Source organism: Argentina silus, assembly GCF_951799395.1.
Source record: "Argentina silus genome assembly, chromosome: 8".
Lineage (NCBI taxonomy): Eukaryota > Metazoa > Chordata > Actinopteri > Argentiniformes > Argentinidae > Argentina > Argentina silus.
Window position 1 is genome coordinate 6,386,327 of NC_139662.1, and position 17,016 is coordinate 6,403,342.

General features: G+C 44.5%; 1 protein-coding gene across 2 annotated transcripts in view; it reads right to left on the reverse strand.

The window, feature by feature from the left end:
- Positions 1 to 323: 323 nt before the first annotated feature.
- The window catches only part of prex1 (phosphatidylinositol-3,4,5-trisphosphate-dependent Rac exchange factor 1), a 71,675-nt gene continuing 54,982 nt past the window's right edge, over positions 324 to 17,016 (reverse strand). Inside the window, exons 21-40 of one of the 2 annotated variants that reach the window (XM_083676096.1) lie at positions 16,495 to 16,624; positions 16,106 to 16,284; positions 15,612 to 15,773; positions 15,002 to 15,212; positions 13,008 to 13,287; positions 12,188 to 12,397; positions 9,955 to 10,043; positions 9,743 to 9,825; positions 8,600 to 8,690; positions 8,334 to 8,462; positions 8,166 to 8,207; positions 6,629 to 6,846; positions 6,293 to 6,395; positions 4,865 to 5,008; positions 3,992 to 4,106; positions 3,699 to 3,765; positions 3,392 to 3,567; positions 2,911 to 3,013; positions 2,679 to 2,746; positions 324 to 2,576 (exon numbers count right to left, since the gene is read on the reverse strand). In XM_083676096.1, coding sequence (XP_083532222.1) covers positions 2,534 to 2,576; positions 2,679 to 2,746; positions 2,911 to 3,013; positions 3,392 to 3,567; positions 3,699 to 3,765; positions 3,992 to 4,106; positions 4,865 to 5,008; positions 6,293 to 6,395; positions 6,629 to 6,846; positions 8,166 to 8,207; positions 8,334 to 8,462; positions 8,600 to 8,690; positions 9,743 to 9,825; positions 9,955 to 10,043; positions 12,188 to 12,397; positions 13,008 to 13,287; positions 15,002 to 15,212; positions 15,612 to 15,773; positions 16,106 to 16,284; positions 16,495 to 16,624 — 2,643 coding nt within the window. In that variant the 3' untranslated portion in view covers positions 324 to 2,533. Of the gene's footprint in view, positions 2,577 to 2,678; positions 2,747 to 2,910; positions 3,014 to 3,391; positions 3,568 to 3,698; positions 3,766 to 3,991; positions 4,107 to 4,864; positions 5,009 to 6,292; positions 6,396 to 6,628; positions 6,847 to 8,165; positions 8,208 to 8,333; positions 8,463 to 8,599; positions 8,691 to 9,742; positions 9,826 to 9,954; positions 10,050 to 12,187; positions 12,398 to 13,007; positions 13,288 to 15,001; positions 15,213 to 15,611; positions 15,774 to 16,105; positions 16,285 to 16,494; positions 16,625 to 17,016 lie in introns of both variants that reach the window. The other variant, XM_083676095.1, reaches the window with a different exon arrangement.

Sequence of the window (17,016 nt, forward strand, 5' to 3'; positions counted from 1 at the left end):
ACTTGCAGAAACCACAAAGCGGTTACCTTTGGGTACCAGTCCACCACCCTTTTTGGGTGATAAAATGCTTTAAACAAGGCTTACTGTAACTTAATTACCATGTGGTGTGGCTATGCAAGGAGACAGTGAAGTGGTTTAACAGTGAGGGAGGGGGGCGGGGGTGGGGGGGTGTAAAGAGTGTTCACCATAACGTTCAAATGTACAGAGCCAAGTGAGTCTTCCAAAAGTAGAGGATTCTTGCAAAAGCTGTTTTAAGTGATTCACACAACGGTATTGATGAGAGCCCACTTAAACTTCTAAGTGAAAAAACATGTTTCTTTGTGAACAGCATTTTATTTACTAGCTTGTTAAGGATCAATTTACAATGATACTTAGAGATATTCAAAAACTTCTTTGTACAATTATTTTCAGGCAACATAACATTGCAAATAAAGTATATACAGCGATTAAAACTTAGAACAAGTTAAGTAATGTTACCAGTGACGTTCTATCCGGTTCATCAACATATGGCAGTTATTAGCAGGTGACTAACATACTGAACAAGGCAAAACAAGCTAACAAAGTAACTGTTTATGATAATCTGAGCGATTGAGAGAGAACGCTGCACAGATTGCTATACAAGGATTTACATTTCTATCAATAGGTGAACTGGTAAGAGTGCAAATAATTACTTTAGCATTTTATCACTTAGGTGGATATACTAACTTGAAATATGGATCTGGCATTTCATGTTTTCCAGTAAATGATAACCACAGTAGCAATAGAGGATGTATGAAAAGGGTTTCAACCTGCTCAGTTGGGACCCAACAAGAGCTTTTAAATAAATAAAAAGGGCTGCGAAATGTCTATAGTGCAGGGTCTTAGCACAGATATAAACCAAGCTGAAATGCTAGAGGAGCCATTTAAACAGTCAACAACAACAACAACAACGTCAGTGTGGATATGCATGACCGGAAAATTAGTTTCTGTCCAAATGTACAATTAAGAATACAAAATAATTAAATGTTTTACATACTATATTATCTCCATAAAAATAATCAAATTTTAATTATAGCATTACCACCAAAGGCATAAATCATATCCTATTTTCTCTGACACAGACATTGTATTACAGTATATACAAGAAAATAACATAAAATCTCAAATAAAATAATGCTACTGTATATCAATCTTCACTGATCCCTTTGTTTATGTCCTTACATCCTTAAATGGTGTACAGTACGTTTTGCTAACACTGCAGTTTGATTGGATGAATTATTGTGCTCATTGAATATTAAGATCTCAAGGCAGCTAGATCTAAATTAAATTAAATAAAAACTCCACAAAAGCAAATCTATGAGTTGGCTGTGTCAACAGGAGGCAATCTTTCAACTATTAATATTTACTAATATATTAATAATTAATAATAATTAAATATCTAACCCATTGACTCAGGTATGGATTGACAAACATAATCATTTGATATAAAATATGGATTAGCTGGCTTCCCACAATTCATATTAACTTGCTTTGCTATTTCTCTGTAATGCTCCCTGCAGTTTAACTTTGTTGACAAATGAAACTCCCAAGGAAATTACAAAAAAAAAAAAAAAAGACAAAAAAAGTACATAAGGAGTAAAAAAAAAAAAAAAGAAAAGAAAAAAAAGAATGGCATGCCATTGGTCCATTAAATACTGTATGATGTAGGCTGGAATGCTTTAGATTCTTTAATACCTGATATTATTGAGGAATAAAATGCTCCTTCCGAGTACAATAAATAACCATCCTTCATAGTGCAGTAATACAGTACTCACACTAAACCTACAGTAATTGCACATTCACCGCATGCAAGGGGGGGTTAAGGCAAGAACAGCCCCCATACCATCCATCTCTACCTCCATCTCTCCCTATCCATCCCTCTCCTCCTTGATGCAGTGTCTCCCATAGCTTGCTGCGATACATGGACACATCCATACATCCAGCTCTACGTAACAAACCAAACCCTGATGGAGAAAAAGACAGGTCACTGAAGTTGCAGTCCAAGGCAAAGTGAATATAAGAAGAGTGTTCGCTACAGGTAGTTTCGTTAATCCAGTTAATGATAACCCCTTATGAGCATTGTCTTTGTGGATATCTTTTTGTTATGCCGTCGGCTCTAGGCCGAAATCTTATTTTCTCTGATTTCCTGATCCTCCAACTCAGATCCTCCAAATCAGTATCGCGTCGGACGGGTTGCCAGATCAGTAACGTGAGATTAGTATTTTGTCGGGCGTGTCGCCAGATCAGTAACACTAGTCTTGTGCAGTGGGGAGGGAGCGGTTAGTTTTTTTTGGGGGGGACAGATCCTGTGGCATCCAGACTCTGGTGCTTCTGTGCGGGAATGTTTTTTGGGTCAAGGTGGGGGGCCCATACAAGGGTCTAGCCTTAGTCTATGACTCCTGGAGAAAGAGCGATGCCTTCCCTTCTCCCTCACCCCTTCACCCTTGACCCTCAATCAGTGAGGCTTGTGTCATAGAGAATAAAACAATTCTCTGAGAATAAAAACACACTTCTCCTACAGATCTCCATCTGAGGGTGGCAGACACAACTTGAAGAGCCTATAGGAGAAAGAGAAAATAACAGGCATCACTATAATACCTGGGATGACTGTCTAAATAAGAAAGTGAAATGGTTCATATTAGTCTCAGTCAGTACTGTACCTTGGGGCAGAGGGAGGCATCTGGTCCATCACTTTAAGGTTCTTAGCAGAGATCTCGACCCTGGTACCCTGTTAGAGAAAATAGTGTTTGAAAAAAAAAGAAAAGCGCCTACATACAGTTCACCACAATGGAAATCATAATCCATCATAACCAAATCTGCTTGGCCTATTGTCTTAAAGGGGCACATACACTTTTTGAGTTAAATGCCCCTTTAAGGTGTGGTATAATGTACCTGTTTGCGCATGATGTCCACAGTCTGCATGATGCAACGGGGCATGAGTCCGTGGTTGCGTGCCAAGATCATGGCTTGCTCTAGGGTCACACTGAGGGTGCACCTGCTCAACACACACACAAAAAAGTGGTTGAAAAGACAGTTGTGATATATGCTCTGATTTACACTCTGAAGACACTAAAGACATTTCTTTTGAGAAATGTTGAGAAAAATGTCTGGCTGCTGGTTATATGGCTGCTGGTTATATGGCTGCTGGATTCAGTGTAGTTGAGAAAAATGATTGTTGAGCTGCAGAGCCCAGAAATCAGTCAGGACACTCACCTCAGCCGTTCGACTTAGTCCCTTGCCTGAACTAACACTTTGCTCCATTCTTTCCTAGCCAGGTTCACAAGGTCAGTAAAAACTCCAGGCTGGGCCCCAGTTACCATATAACCTAACATGGCCGTTGGCAGAAAAATTGTGAATACAGTCTCAGACTCACCTCTGCAACCCTGTGGCACACATGGTTATGTGGCAGGCACCCAGCCGGTTACACAGCTCAGAGGACACACACAAGACACTGACACCTGAGGGGTGGCCCTGGGTGCTGGGGCGCACATTCACGTATGACTGCATCAGACGACACAGATCATCCAGGGTGTTGAGGGGGCGCAGGAGCTGGGCGGGGGGGGGGGGCAAGACAATGGACCATAAAGGTGAATTCTGTACGTTCTGAGCACGTACAGATCTGGAGCCAGGCTATTGACCCTGCCCAATGCTACTGCATTACTGAATATCTGTTTAGTTACCTGGTCAATCTTCATAGCCGTGGTGTTGGAGTCAGTGGGGAGATTGGACTTCTCCAGGTAAAATGCCCTGTCAGAACATCATGAGGGTTACACTGCCATTCTTCATGACTAGGTATAGATGGAGCATTATGCACAGTTTTACTACATGAACTGAGAAGTAGTGTGTGTTGTACTGCACCTGAGACTGCAGTAGCAGAGAACTGTACTGTGGATTAGAGTATTGTACCATGTATAACTGTAAAGTATTGCACTGCGTCGTAGGGTATGGTACTGTGTGGTGGCGTGTAGCGTACCTGAGTCTGCGGTAGTAAGCTTTGACCCTCTCCAGAGAGACAGCATTGGTGCGCTGCTGGAACTCCTCCATAGTCACATAGTCCTGTTGGGACACTCCCTCTGGTCTCTCCAGGGCTGACCCAAGGACAGGGAGAGACCGACACGTACACATACACACACACACACATACACACATACACACATACACACACACACAGGCATCAAATGAAACATCAACAGCTGCTCATCAAAAGACCACAGAATGTCTGTGGGGCACTACATTGTGATCTGTGTTGACTATTGACTATATTACATGTCTGTACGTGACAGTAATGTTAACTCAGACCACTCCATGCTCATCAGCTGCATGTCACAAAAGCGGCCTGTAGATGGCGACTGTAGCCTACATATTCAGACTCCTCAGAGTCTGCAGTATTACATTAACAGGATTTGAAGTGCCACAGAACAATACCAGCCTCCATATAAGGTTACTGTTACCAATTGGCACATGCCTATGGAAAATTAATGGTAGGCTAGCAGCCATCCATTCATACTGTCCCAGTGAAAGTTGCGGGAGCAATTGCAGGAGTGAGGAGGGATTACAGGGGGGCAAAGACTGCATTTGTAAAAGGTTGAAAACTGGTTTCGGAGGTAAGCACTCTGTAGGGGTTTAGTGGGGGTGGTTCAGTGGCCACACTCACATGATGAGTAACCTTGCTGGGAGCTGAAGACATGCGTTAGCTCCACAAGCTAATGCCTTTGTAGATGGCTATTGTGTGATGTACTGTAATGTAATTCAGTAGACACTTTGTTGCAGGATGCTGCAGATTAAAGATGAATTCAAATTCAGATATGATTATTCTACAGAGGGAGAGGGCTGTGGTACTACTCACCGCGGGTGAAGAGCACAGTGTGCAGTTTGAGGCTGCCCCCATTCTTGAGCCTGGTGGGCAGCTCACTGAAGTGGCAGCTGTCCAGGTACAGGGTTACCTTCAGGGCCTGCCGACTGCCCTCCACCTGGTAACACACCGGCGTGTCTGGGGACACAACACACACAATCACCTATTGACCCAAATAGAGCCAGGGTTTATGGTAAACAGGAGGTTAGTTTTTGTGGCTTTCACCTACACTTGGTCTTGGGTTTAACCATTCAAATGCGGTGTTCACGTTATAAGCCTGATTGTTTACCGTTTTATAGAATGTTTTAACTGAGTACCCAGTGTAATATTCTGTGAAGTCAACCGATCTATTAAACATCTCATTTGATGAGGTTAGTTTTCATTAACTTAACTTCAGTGGTAAGGTTATAAAACAGATGAAAATTACTCTTCTGGCTAATTATGGCAATGTTGATCAATACTATCAAATGCTATGGAAAACCCTGAGTATTCAACCTTTCTGGGGTCAGTCGTCCTCCATTTGGACACCATCGGTCATGAATCCATCAGAATTGGATGAGGTTTTTGACTGACCTCCCTCAAGCCCTCAAACTCCTGAGTGCTTACACAGCTTCTCCAACCTATAGTCCAGGGGCTTGTTGAGCATGCTTTTATCAAATCAATATTGTCGAGAGCATGCGGATGCCATAAACCATGAGCCTAAGCAAAGACCCCTGCACTGTGTAGGATGGAGCGCTCAACACTGCTGAAGTATGCATGTTTCCTATAGTGATTCAGATGAGAATAAACTGGTTTTGAAGGAGGCGAGGGGTGTGTGTGTGTGTGTGTGCACAACAATGCTATACTAAACTCACTGCCGAGCGGTTACCTAGAATAGCAAATCCCTGTTTTATCCACAGCTTTTCCTACCCGAATGAGGAAAATGCATTTGATATATTCTGCTTAAGGCAGCAGGGTTGCTGAAAAAGGACAGATTTGGGATGCAGGAGTCTTTCACAGAGGCTGGATTTGGGGCTGGTTGCAGCCGGTAGTGTTTCAATGGCACCAAGCAGCAATTATAGGCCTACGCAGGGGGAAACTCTGGGACGATAGCAGCAGCAGCAAATCGCTTTACACATTGTCATGCATAACATTCAAGGCATGGTTATCCAAGGGATAGTGTGGACTTCACATGACTGTTTGTTTGGCTCGCTCTGTTGTTGTCGTAAATATGTCATTCATAGTTTATAAATACTCATTACAAATAATAATATATCATATACATATATATAAATAATATTAATAATCCTAATAGTCATAATGGTAGTAAATTATTTTTAGATGTTTTATGGTAGAACCCAGAAATGTTAGCTTTTTGACAGGTCACATGGGTTTCCAGTAGGTTTATAAGGTCTTATCTGTAACAGTGAAAGAGAGTCTTACTTGCAACAAGACATTCGTCCTCCAGCTGGCGGAAGAATACAGTGACTTTGTCCAGGTCCAACAGGGCAGCTTTCGTATCCTCCAGCATCGTGCGTTCTTCCTTCTATGTGGGGGAAACAGACACAGGGCTCAGTCAACTGGCCATGCTCACTGTTTTAGTGGCTTAGCCACTGAAGACAGCTGTGTGTGGAGAGTGGCTGTGGAGAGTGGCTTGGAAGAGTCAAAAGATCCCTTCTCTCTCAAGATCAATTCACCACTGACTCATTACATCTATACCCTCCCTTTCTTTCTCTAAATCAGTTCCAATTGTATTCCTGCTACAGTACCAGCTCTTACCACGTGGGGCGCCAGTGTGGCCTGGAAGTTGAGCAGCACCCCAATGGCAGCGGCCTGCTCCAGCCACTTGCGACTGGTCTCCTTGCTGTCATCCTCGTACTCGCCGGCGTTGTTGAAGCGCGCCCGCAGCGCCGCCAGTAACTGCTCGGCCAGAGTGCACAAGGCCCCCGCCGCGCTCTGGCAGAAGATCACGTCACGCCGCAGCTGCAGAGCTGTGTCTGCCGACGGTGAGGGGAGGTGGGGAGGGGGGGTGAGAGAGGATGGAGTGGGGGTTGTGGAGAAAGGTAAAAGGTGATGGGGGGGGGGGGGGGGAGAAGGGGAGGGTAATGTGAGAGAGAGAGAGAGAGAGAGAGAGAGAGTGTAAGAGATAGAGGAGAGAGGGGTAAGAAATAGAGTGTGGAAAGAGATTGTTACATTGATAGTTGACAGGCCTCTCTCATGAACTAAACATTAATTAATTCACACACACAGACACACCATCAATCAGTCTCCGAGCAAAACAACAAGGAATTCTAATCAACCACCTTACACTGTTCTTTGCCTTCCCTGAAGAAAACCCTTTGAACTTCTGCGGAGAGAGTTCTACATGGCACTAAGAAGGGCTCTTTAAAGGGAGAGCCGAAGAACCCTTTTTCAGTTTATGTAGAACCTTTTTTTTTATATGAGTGTGTAAAAACTCTAATCAAACATGGCTTGGGGGGTGAGGGAGGATGTGGGGGTGGGGAGGGAGTGGAGGTGGTTGACAATCTGCTCCATCAGTGTTGATCCCCCACGAGGACAGGTCCATTAATAACTGCCATATGTCACAGCAAGACTTCAAAGTAGCTGTTCCTCTCTCCTCCTCAGTGACACAAACAAACTGGAACCAGGCACTATTCGTAAGAGTTTGAAACAGGCCTGAAACTTCAAGCCCAACCTGACCCGTGCCCATTGAGATGAGGCCCGAGCCCAGCCAGAGAACGACATCGAAGACATTTTTTTGAGCCCGAGCCCAAAAAAAACACCTAGCAAAACAGCCCAACCTTAATAAAATTGCATTCTGTGTGAATTCGTCTCTGACGCATTCGCGCCTAACTGGAGAGGAGGACAAGATCTGTGGGACAGTTGTTTTGGGGGTTTTCTTAATCATGCTGAGCATTCTTCAGTCATCCTCTGTAGGTGTCTTCCTTGGCCTACCAAGACGTTTGCGATTTCGTTTTGGCTATATTTCTGATTTATTTTTTTCCTGATATTTCAGCCTCATAATGGCTTCTCTGACTTCCATTGACGTCTCTTTGGTCCTCATGTTGACAGACAGCAATAGCAGACTCCACCACACACAGCCACACAAGATTATATCGAAAATTAAACACGGCTCTGTCATGGCAAACCCGAGCCTGGCACAACTAAGGACCAATAAAATTCCTCATCATGACGTAATTGGTCAAAATGTTACTGAATCTACAGTATTACTCAGCTTCACGAAAACTGCATTGGGAGCAGCAGACTGTACACTGACTTTCTTTTCATTGCTCTAGAATTGCTCCATAAGACTTACCTGTGCACTTGAGCAGGGCTAGAAGCAGCTGGTTCTTCCCATCTACAGAAGGAGAAGAAAGTTATTACTGTAGCTAACTGAGTGATACAACCTCAAATAAAAGGGTGGTGTGTGTGTGTGTGTGTGTGTGCGCGCGCGAGTGCGCATGTGCGAGTGCGAGAGACTAACCGTCCACAAATCTCTGCAGGCTCTCCACCAGGGTCTTGATGGAGCTGGGGAGGTTCCAAGGGTCCTCCTGGATGTTCTTGTGAATGATGCAGCGACAGCGCACTGTCCAGTCCTCAGTGTGTCGGAACTCTATAAATGACAGTGAGTTTGAGCGGTGTTAATAGCAGTATAAATAGTCATTCTACAACATTAGTCTTTATATGTACACAAACTCATAAGGAGACTCTCTCTCCCTCACACACACACACACACACACACACACACACCTGGCTGAGTGTGGTCGGGGTGAAAGTGCTTGGTCTCCTCACAGGCCTTGGTCATGACGGGCCCTTTGAGCAGGCTGTTGATGGAGTCCACCTGCAGAGGAGAGTGAGACACATAAAACCATTTGGTCATACCACTCTCTCACTCACCCCCCCTCTCTAAATATAGAGTCTATTCTCAGTCTTTCTGCAACAACAACAAGGCAGCCTTTCACAGCCCCTAAACCTCTGTTTACATCTGGAGAGGAAATTGGGCCCAGGAAATCAATAGTAGCAAATAATGGTCGTGCTCCTGAGGTAGTGGGAGAGAGGACAAAGGGTATGCAATGCTTATGAGAGGAGGGGAGAAGCAAGAAGAGAGTGAGAGTGTGTGTGTGTGTGTGTGTGTGTGTGTGTGTGTGTGTGTGTATATGTTTGTGTGAAAGAGAAAGAGAGATAGAGGAGAGAAATAGGATGACATACAAGAGAAGAGGACGGATAGTCCTACAAGGTAACACATTACAGATGTGTACTGATTGCTATCAGAATGATTGTTGCCAAATGTGTGTGTTTTACATTTATTTTTTTACATTTATGGCATATAGCAGACGCCTTTATCCAAAGCAACTTACAACAATACATTTGTTTAAGTAAGTGAATCATCTATCCAACAGTCATCATAAGACAAAGTAATCAATGCTCACACCAGGGGCCATTAGCAGTCGTAATGCCAGTAGGCTAATTTCTTTATTTTTGTTTATATATTTTATTAGCAGGAGAGAACTTGTACAGGGGGGTAGCAGGGGAGAAGAGGTCTTGGAGTTGGGGTTGGGGTTAGGGTTAGTATAGTGGGGGGTAGTGAGGGTGAAGCGGTCTTTAGGAGGGACTGTTAAGATGTAGCTTGAAGAGATGGGTTTTCAATCTACGGCGGAAGATCGGAAGTGACTCTGCAGTCCTGACAGTAGTGGGAAGCTTATTCCACCAGCGGGGCGCCAGGACAGTGAAAACCCGAAAAGCTGTGTGTGTGTGTGTGTGTGTGTGTGTGTTGTATAACCCTTCTTGAAAATATAGGGAACATCAAAATCCACTACAAAGCATTGAGTGAGAGCACCATGAGTTGAAGAATCATTTGAACATTGAACATGAGTGTACAGAGAGCTACTGCACCTGGTTGAAAAGGTGCTCCAGACAGCCATGCAGCTTGTCCTGCTTGTCTGAGGAAATCCTCATGTCACAAGGCAGCTCATCACCTGAATATAGAGAGAAAGCAATAGTGAGTTCACTAAACAACATCTAAAAGAGAGGCAGTGTATTTTCATTTCAGATGGAATGTGAGAGAGGAGCAAAGATATCTTGGTTGTTGTTCAAGAGATTATTACCTGAGCCCATCTCGTCACTCCCCAGGTAAGAACTGTTGCTGCGCACACTGGTGTACGACAGGACCGAATCCCTGTTGCTGTTGCATTCACTGAAACTGAAACACACACACACACACGCACACGCACACGCACACGCACGCAGTAAACGTTAATTCCCTCCAGAAACCACAGTGAATTTGGAGGCTGTCTTGTAATTACCCTGTCAAATAATTCCAACTGACTGGAAATGCTTTATGGGAACTATATAGGCCTTGCAATACTGTCATTAAATATTTCTCACAGAACCGACAAACAACAACAACAACTTACTTCATTGGCACGACTCAAATGCATTCCATTGAACAGTCGTAATACTGTACAGTATGTGGCTATGACGATATCCAAAGCAATCATTTGTTTAATAAATATCAGTGAAGTTATCAAGATGTCATATGTCTCAGTCACCCCACATTTTTACTTATGATACTTTCAAACACAATACTCAAGCTTTATGTCTGCACAATTATCCATGTATTTTCAACTGACAGATTTACAATATACCTCATCTTGCCTAAAATGCCGTAGTTTAATAGCTCAGCTGGATACAGTTGTCAAGTCTTAAAAGTTGCTTACAGTGAAGATTTATGGTACATAAACTGCAGATTACACACCGTCTGTTGCGAATATTCTCTGTATGCGTTGTGTTTGATGACATTATGATGTAAATTCAGAATTATTTACAGTATGTACGATGAAGATGCTAAAAAGTAGCTATTATAGTCGAGGTGCTTCTGAATAAAAAAACAATGGCTTTGTTGTCCTTGCCGCCATCCAGCTTGGCTTGATGACAAGCAACAATGTAAGCTGGAAACAAATGAAAGGCACTAGACCTGAATGAGTTGGCTATTGTGTTGGGTGTTGACTGTTACTGCCTTAGCTGTAAAATCCTGTGCCTCTCAATGAGATGCTGATTCTCTCAGAGCTGGAACTGGAGGACCAACCCTTATGTAATGACACAGGAGTTTGGCTTTGAATCTTGCGTGCATACACACAGAGACAGATACACACACACACACACACACACACACACACCTTGTGCCAGGAATGAAGACTCAGGGGTGATGATATCCTAACCGTGTGAGTGTCATCTAAAACTCCCTCTTTCTTTTCTCATCTTCCTTTGTCCCACTGCTCATCCTTCTCTCTCTCCCATCATCACTTTTCCTCCATTATCTCTCCATCTGTGCACTGCTCCATTTTCCTCAGTCTATTACTGTTTTCTTTCAGATTCTTTGTCTCGATATCTGTGCCTCTAGCAGCTGTTTCTTTCTTATCAAAATTAATGATATTTATATACAGCACCATTAATTATTATCTGTTTTTTATTAGTGCCTTTGGGAACGACTCCCCACTCTACCACCAATATGTAGCACTGAGCCACCAAAAGGCAATCTCTCCATTTGCCTGTAGCTTGCTGCATGCTAACATAATGCTAACTGCAAACATACTATAGTAATCAAATCTGGCATGTCCTGCATTTGCCTGATGTTTTTTCTTGCCACAGTAAGTGAGCTCACCCGACCCGATGGTTGTTCTGCTATAACAAGCACCACTGGTCTCATTTTAAATGACAGGACTGGGCAGGGAGGCAGCAGGCCCTCTCATTTAGCTCTATTACATACTACTACACTCTCCAGGAGCCAATAACTGCTTCTTAGTGGGTGGTGGTGGGTGGAACCTATATGGACCAGGGCCCAGATGGCTCACACATACACACTCACACTCACATGCACGCACACACACACGCGCGCACACACAGACCCTAACCCACATCTGAATGAACTAAACTTTGCTAGCGAGAGGAGAGGGGGTGACATAACCAAGGTCTTCCACGGATACATTTTTAGCCCTTGAACCCGTTTTAAATGACACTCCCCACATCTGGAAAGGATTTTGGAGTCAAAAGGGAAGGAACGCGATATGTATTACAGTTGATTATGTAAAAAGTGAAACGGGAAGACTTTTGTTTTTTTGCTGGTTCGGTTCAACATCACCACTCTTTAGCCCTTTCAAATCTTTGTGGATCAAATTCCTTACCCCTAATCCAATCCTGACCTTAACCATTAGGTCAATTAAATCAATAATAATGTGCAACCTATGGCCTAGCGTTTCCTAGAAAAGACATGTACATAGTAAATGCAAACTGTTTATTGGAATAACAAGTGGTAGGTGCAACCTCTCCCTATGTGCTCACCTGTAGGAATCCCTGTAGCTCATGGTGTCATGACCAGAGTCTTCCTGGTCTTCCTCTGTCACTTTGAAGCAGACCCTCTTGGTGCCCCCGTGCTCCACCTTATCCTGGTCCCCTTCCTCCGCCGGGGCCAGGGACGGGGGCTGGGGGGCCTCGTAGGCCGGGGGCTCACTCTCCTGGGGCTGGGTGGGCTCAGTGATGGAGGAGAGGAGGCTGCATACACAGAGTCAGGTCAGGGTAGAGATATGCATCTCTCTCTCTCTCTCTCTCTCTCTCTCTCATACACAGACCTTTTCAATCATACACAAACACACATTCTCTCTCTCTCTCTCTCTCTCTCTCTCTCTCTCTAGAGAGAGAGCAGGCGGATGGTAGAGAATGTTTCCCTCCTCTCAATGGTGTTATGGCTTCACTGCCTGTTCCTCTTAGGCCGGCCCATAAATATTTTCGGACTGAAGAATGCAGCCTTTTCAAAGAGTTAAACAAACAAAAGGGCAGGCGGCCAAAGTGCTCAGGACGGGTATCTAGAGTTCCTTTGAGGCGAATGTCATTGAAGAGACTACAGGAACTAAAATTAAACTGTTCTGATATATATGGAAATGCCTTGGTGAGCCGATAACTGCTATTTGTAATTCAGATGGCAAAATGTATTCAATGTGTCAACATTCGGTCACACCTACCAAGTATAGCTACACATATTTGATGAATGGCTTTTGCAACCAGAATTTAGAGCCACATACACTGCAGGGCAAATGGCATACTTACCATCTATCCACAGTACTCATCTATTTATTGTACTCGCAAATACTTCTATGGTACTTACACGTCTATCTGGGCGACATACTGCCTCATCTCCCTCACGGCAATGTCCAGACGGCTGTAGAGGCGAATGTAGGCATCCTGGGTCTCCATGTCTTCCTGTTTGATAAGGAAGCTGAGCCCACACTCACTGCGGAGGGCTTTCCTCCTGTCTGTGAGTCCCTCGGCCTCCCTTGTGCCATCCCCCTCACCCTCCTCTTCCTCTCCCAGGCCACCGCAGCTCCAGGAGGGGGCACCCATACTCGTCACACAGTGCTGGGTGTGGGACATGGGGTTCAGATTCGCTATAAGAGGGAGAGGGGGGACGACGACACACAAGAGTTATGACAATATTAATACAGAATTTGATTATTTGTACTAATGGATTTATTTTATTTCACCTTTATTTATGCAGATAAGTCAAGTCAATATGGGTAAGAGGGAGAATTGGAGAGAGGGAGGCAGAGAGTGGTAGGAGAGGAAAGATGTTAAGACTTAACTGTCACTTCCAGAGACCCTTACACCAGATGTTCAGCTTTCATGCAGAATAATATTAATAATCTGACCTGATTTTGACTATAAGAAAGTAAGCTTTCATAAAATGGACTTTAGACATTATGCTTAGGACCATTGCTGGGTAAATTGTTGCAAAAAACGAAGGTACAAAAATACACCCTCAAAAAGGCTTATTTGAGTCAACTTTTAGTTGAACTTGCGATGATCTAAGCCTTCAAGCATTCAGAAACTGTAGACAGAGCAGACATGATGTCCTAATCGTTGGTTGTGAAGGTGTAACGTTTGCACATAATAAGCAACGATTAAGGAGAGAAGACCTACTATTCTTTCAACACATTTACCCCGTTGAGCACTCACTGAAGCTACGTACACACTAAAGAAGGCAATTTTGCATCACCTCAGGAAATTTGGCTCAATGCATTTCATACCACAGAACCAATGAAGCTGTCAGTGAGGAGTCGTGAAAGACTGTGTTTAGCTCAGGAAACCTTAGATTCCATGGCTGCTAGAGGATTGCATACTTTTTCAAGCATATGTTAAAAGTAAATGCTTGAACTGTATCAGCAGCAGCAGAGGCACCACTGACTGTACAGCAGATGTGAAATGGGTCTGAGAGGGAGGAGGAGGAGGTTGCGTGGAACAATGCTAACAACGCTAGAAATGCTAACAACGCTTAGGGTAATCTTCCAGTCAGACAGTGATCTGTTATTGCCTTCCTCCTCTCTTCCCCTGAGAGTGTGTCTCTGGCGGGGTGAAACGGGGGCGTGAGTCGGGTTACGGGCCAAACAGCAGGCCTCCTTCTCTGTAGACGCTGACATAATCACAATACACAAAAGGACAGGTGTGGAAAGGGCTGCTCTTGCTCATTCCCTCTCTTGCTTTCTCCTTCTAGATCTCCCCTTCTCTTGTGTTCTCCCCTCCTGGTCTCTCTCTCCCTGTATTTCTATCACCTTTCCTCTGTCGCTCCTCTCTCCTCTCCCCACTCCCATGTTAAACGTCTACATTGAAATCCTCCTCCCTTCCCCCGCCCCTCTCTCTTATCTTTAGAACATGTCACTCACAGTGCCCTGGAGGGCTTGCTTGGATGACATCACCAACCAGAGAAGCAGCAGCAGAGAGAGAAGATCCTTCCACATGTCAGTATGGGGGGTTTGCCTCAAGCTAATGGAGCCTTAATGGCAGCTTAATGGAGACCATTTCAATGGTGGGATTATACTACCATGTCTCTGCTAATTTACTGTGGGAAATGTCATCGTGGCTAATTCATGAGGTTAGGTTTGTCACGAGTAGGCCTACTCAGTCATTAGTACTGTGGGATTAAAGGGGGTAATTAGTTTAAATGTTTAATTGGTGAGCTGTTTGATATTGCAATGGGAATATTGGCATTTGATAGTAAAATGTGTTTAAGAATTCTACAAGAGAATGACAGATATTATTGTACATCTATGGTCTATACTGTAGCTCTGAGCTGCCATCTGAGCTGCGTCAATAAGCTCTCCCCACCTTGGTCGGGGTCCAGGCCGAAAAAGGAGTTCTTGCGTCCGAAGCGAATGCTGAAGGTGCGTCCTGCGGTGGTGGTGCTCTTGGGGTAGGACACCTGCATCAGGTTGACATGGCAGTTGGTGGGCACAAAATCCATGCAGCCCAGCAGGTGAGGCCTCACCCCCGCCTGCTTAAAGGGGGGCCATGCCTTGTTCCTCAACTCCAGGGCAAACTACAGTGTAAATGCACAATGAAAACATTAAGACAATGAAAACATTTAGACAATTCTAGAAAAATTATGAAGAGTAACAGAATGTATCTTCATTGCTGTCATGTAATGACTATTGGTCAATACTTGCAGGTGTGTCAATAAGTGCATGTGTGTGCCTAGTGTGTTTGTGTGTCTGTGTGCGTGTGCGTGTGGCGAGTTCAACTGCTCATTGCGGATGGCCTTGTGAAGGGGTTGTGAGGGTCCATATACCCGTTGACAGCTGCTGATTTGTAAATATTGTATGTTGATTATGAGTGTGTGTGTGTGTATGTGGGTCTGTGTGTGTCTGCGTGTGTGTGGCTGTAATCCAGTAGTTGCTTTTTGCACTAGAGAATGGATATGATGCAACGAGAGTCATACCTGTTGGTAGCTGCTGATGCGTCGGCGGATGCTCGCCAGCTTGGTGTCACAGATGTTCCTGAACTCGTACTGGGGCATGGAGACCACGCGGTCGCTCTGGGAGATCAGCTGGCTACAGTTACGCACAAAATGGCTGTCGTCACTGGCGAAGGCCTCTAGGATCTGACAGGGCACAGAGGGCGTGTTATGACAGAGAAAAGCGGTGGTCTACTTAGCATAAAGTTCACTCTAAAATCAAATGTCTGTGAATTACCGCATAACTCCAGTCGAAAACACATCAAGACACTTTCTAAGTCCATACCCCGGTTATTTATCAACCTTGTGGGCAGAAATGGGATCCAATCTGCTTCCATTTTTTGGAAAATGTGTCTGTTGCTATTTGATAAATAACAGGATATGGATGGGATATAAGTGTTCTTATACTTATATTCTATATTGACGGAAACTACAACTGCCTGTGACCATAGGGATGGGTGGGTCTTGAGTCACCACACCTTGGCGGTGAGGCTAAAGCAGCCCTTGGGCTCCACCATCTTCTCCAGCACATGGCTCTTGATGCCGGCCGTGCTGACGTACTCGTAGACCACACCGTGCTCCAGATGCACGTTGTCCACAGTCATGCTCACCAACGGAGCGTCTTCACACAGGGACAGCCTCCCCAGGCCTCTATAGTCTATGTGATACAATGGCAAATGTTACGAGTTTTAGAATATACTGTATATTTTTAAGTGCGCTTTCACATATACATTTGAAATGTAAAGACTTTGACAAACGTGCACACACACACATACATACACACACACACACATACATACACACACACACACACACACACACACACACACACACATACATACATACATACACACACACCCTACTGTACCTGTTCCGTTGGTGCCATTCTCCTCCTCTGCGTCAGAGCCGTTCTCTGCTGGGCAGGCCCTGAACGACCTCTCCCCCTCTCTCTGCTGCTGTTCCTCCACATCCTCAAACGCACGGTACACCCACTGGTACTGACAGCACAGAGGACAACACCGGGCTCAATCATCACTCCTGAGTGCGTGTGTGTGCGTGTCTGTGTACCTGTCTGCAAGTGCAAAAGCATATATGCATGGGTGTGTGTGTGTGTGTGTGTGTGTGTGTCTACACCTGTATGAGTGTTTGCATGGTTATACACCCAACTGTATACCACGTGTATCTTTTGGCATAGAGTCATAGAACATGGCACTGGTACATCAACAACATCCTGGCAATTTAACAAGTCATTGAATGAACAAACAGAGAAGTTGGAATAACATTGTCTAAACAGGGGAGCTCTGATGAAACTGTTGACTGGGCCTGAGCGGAGGGGATTTGACAGAAGAGCCAGGGTAAACAAAAACAAAACACCTCATGAAACAGCCAA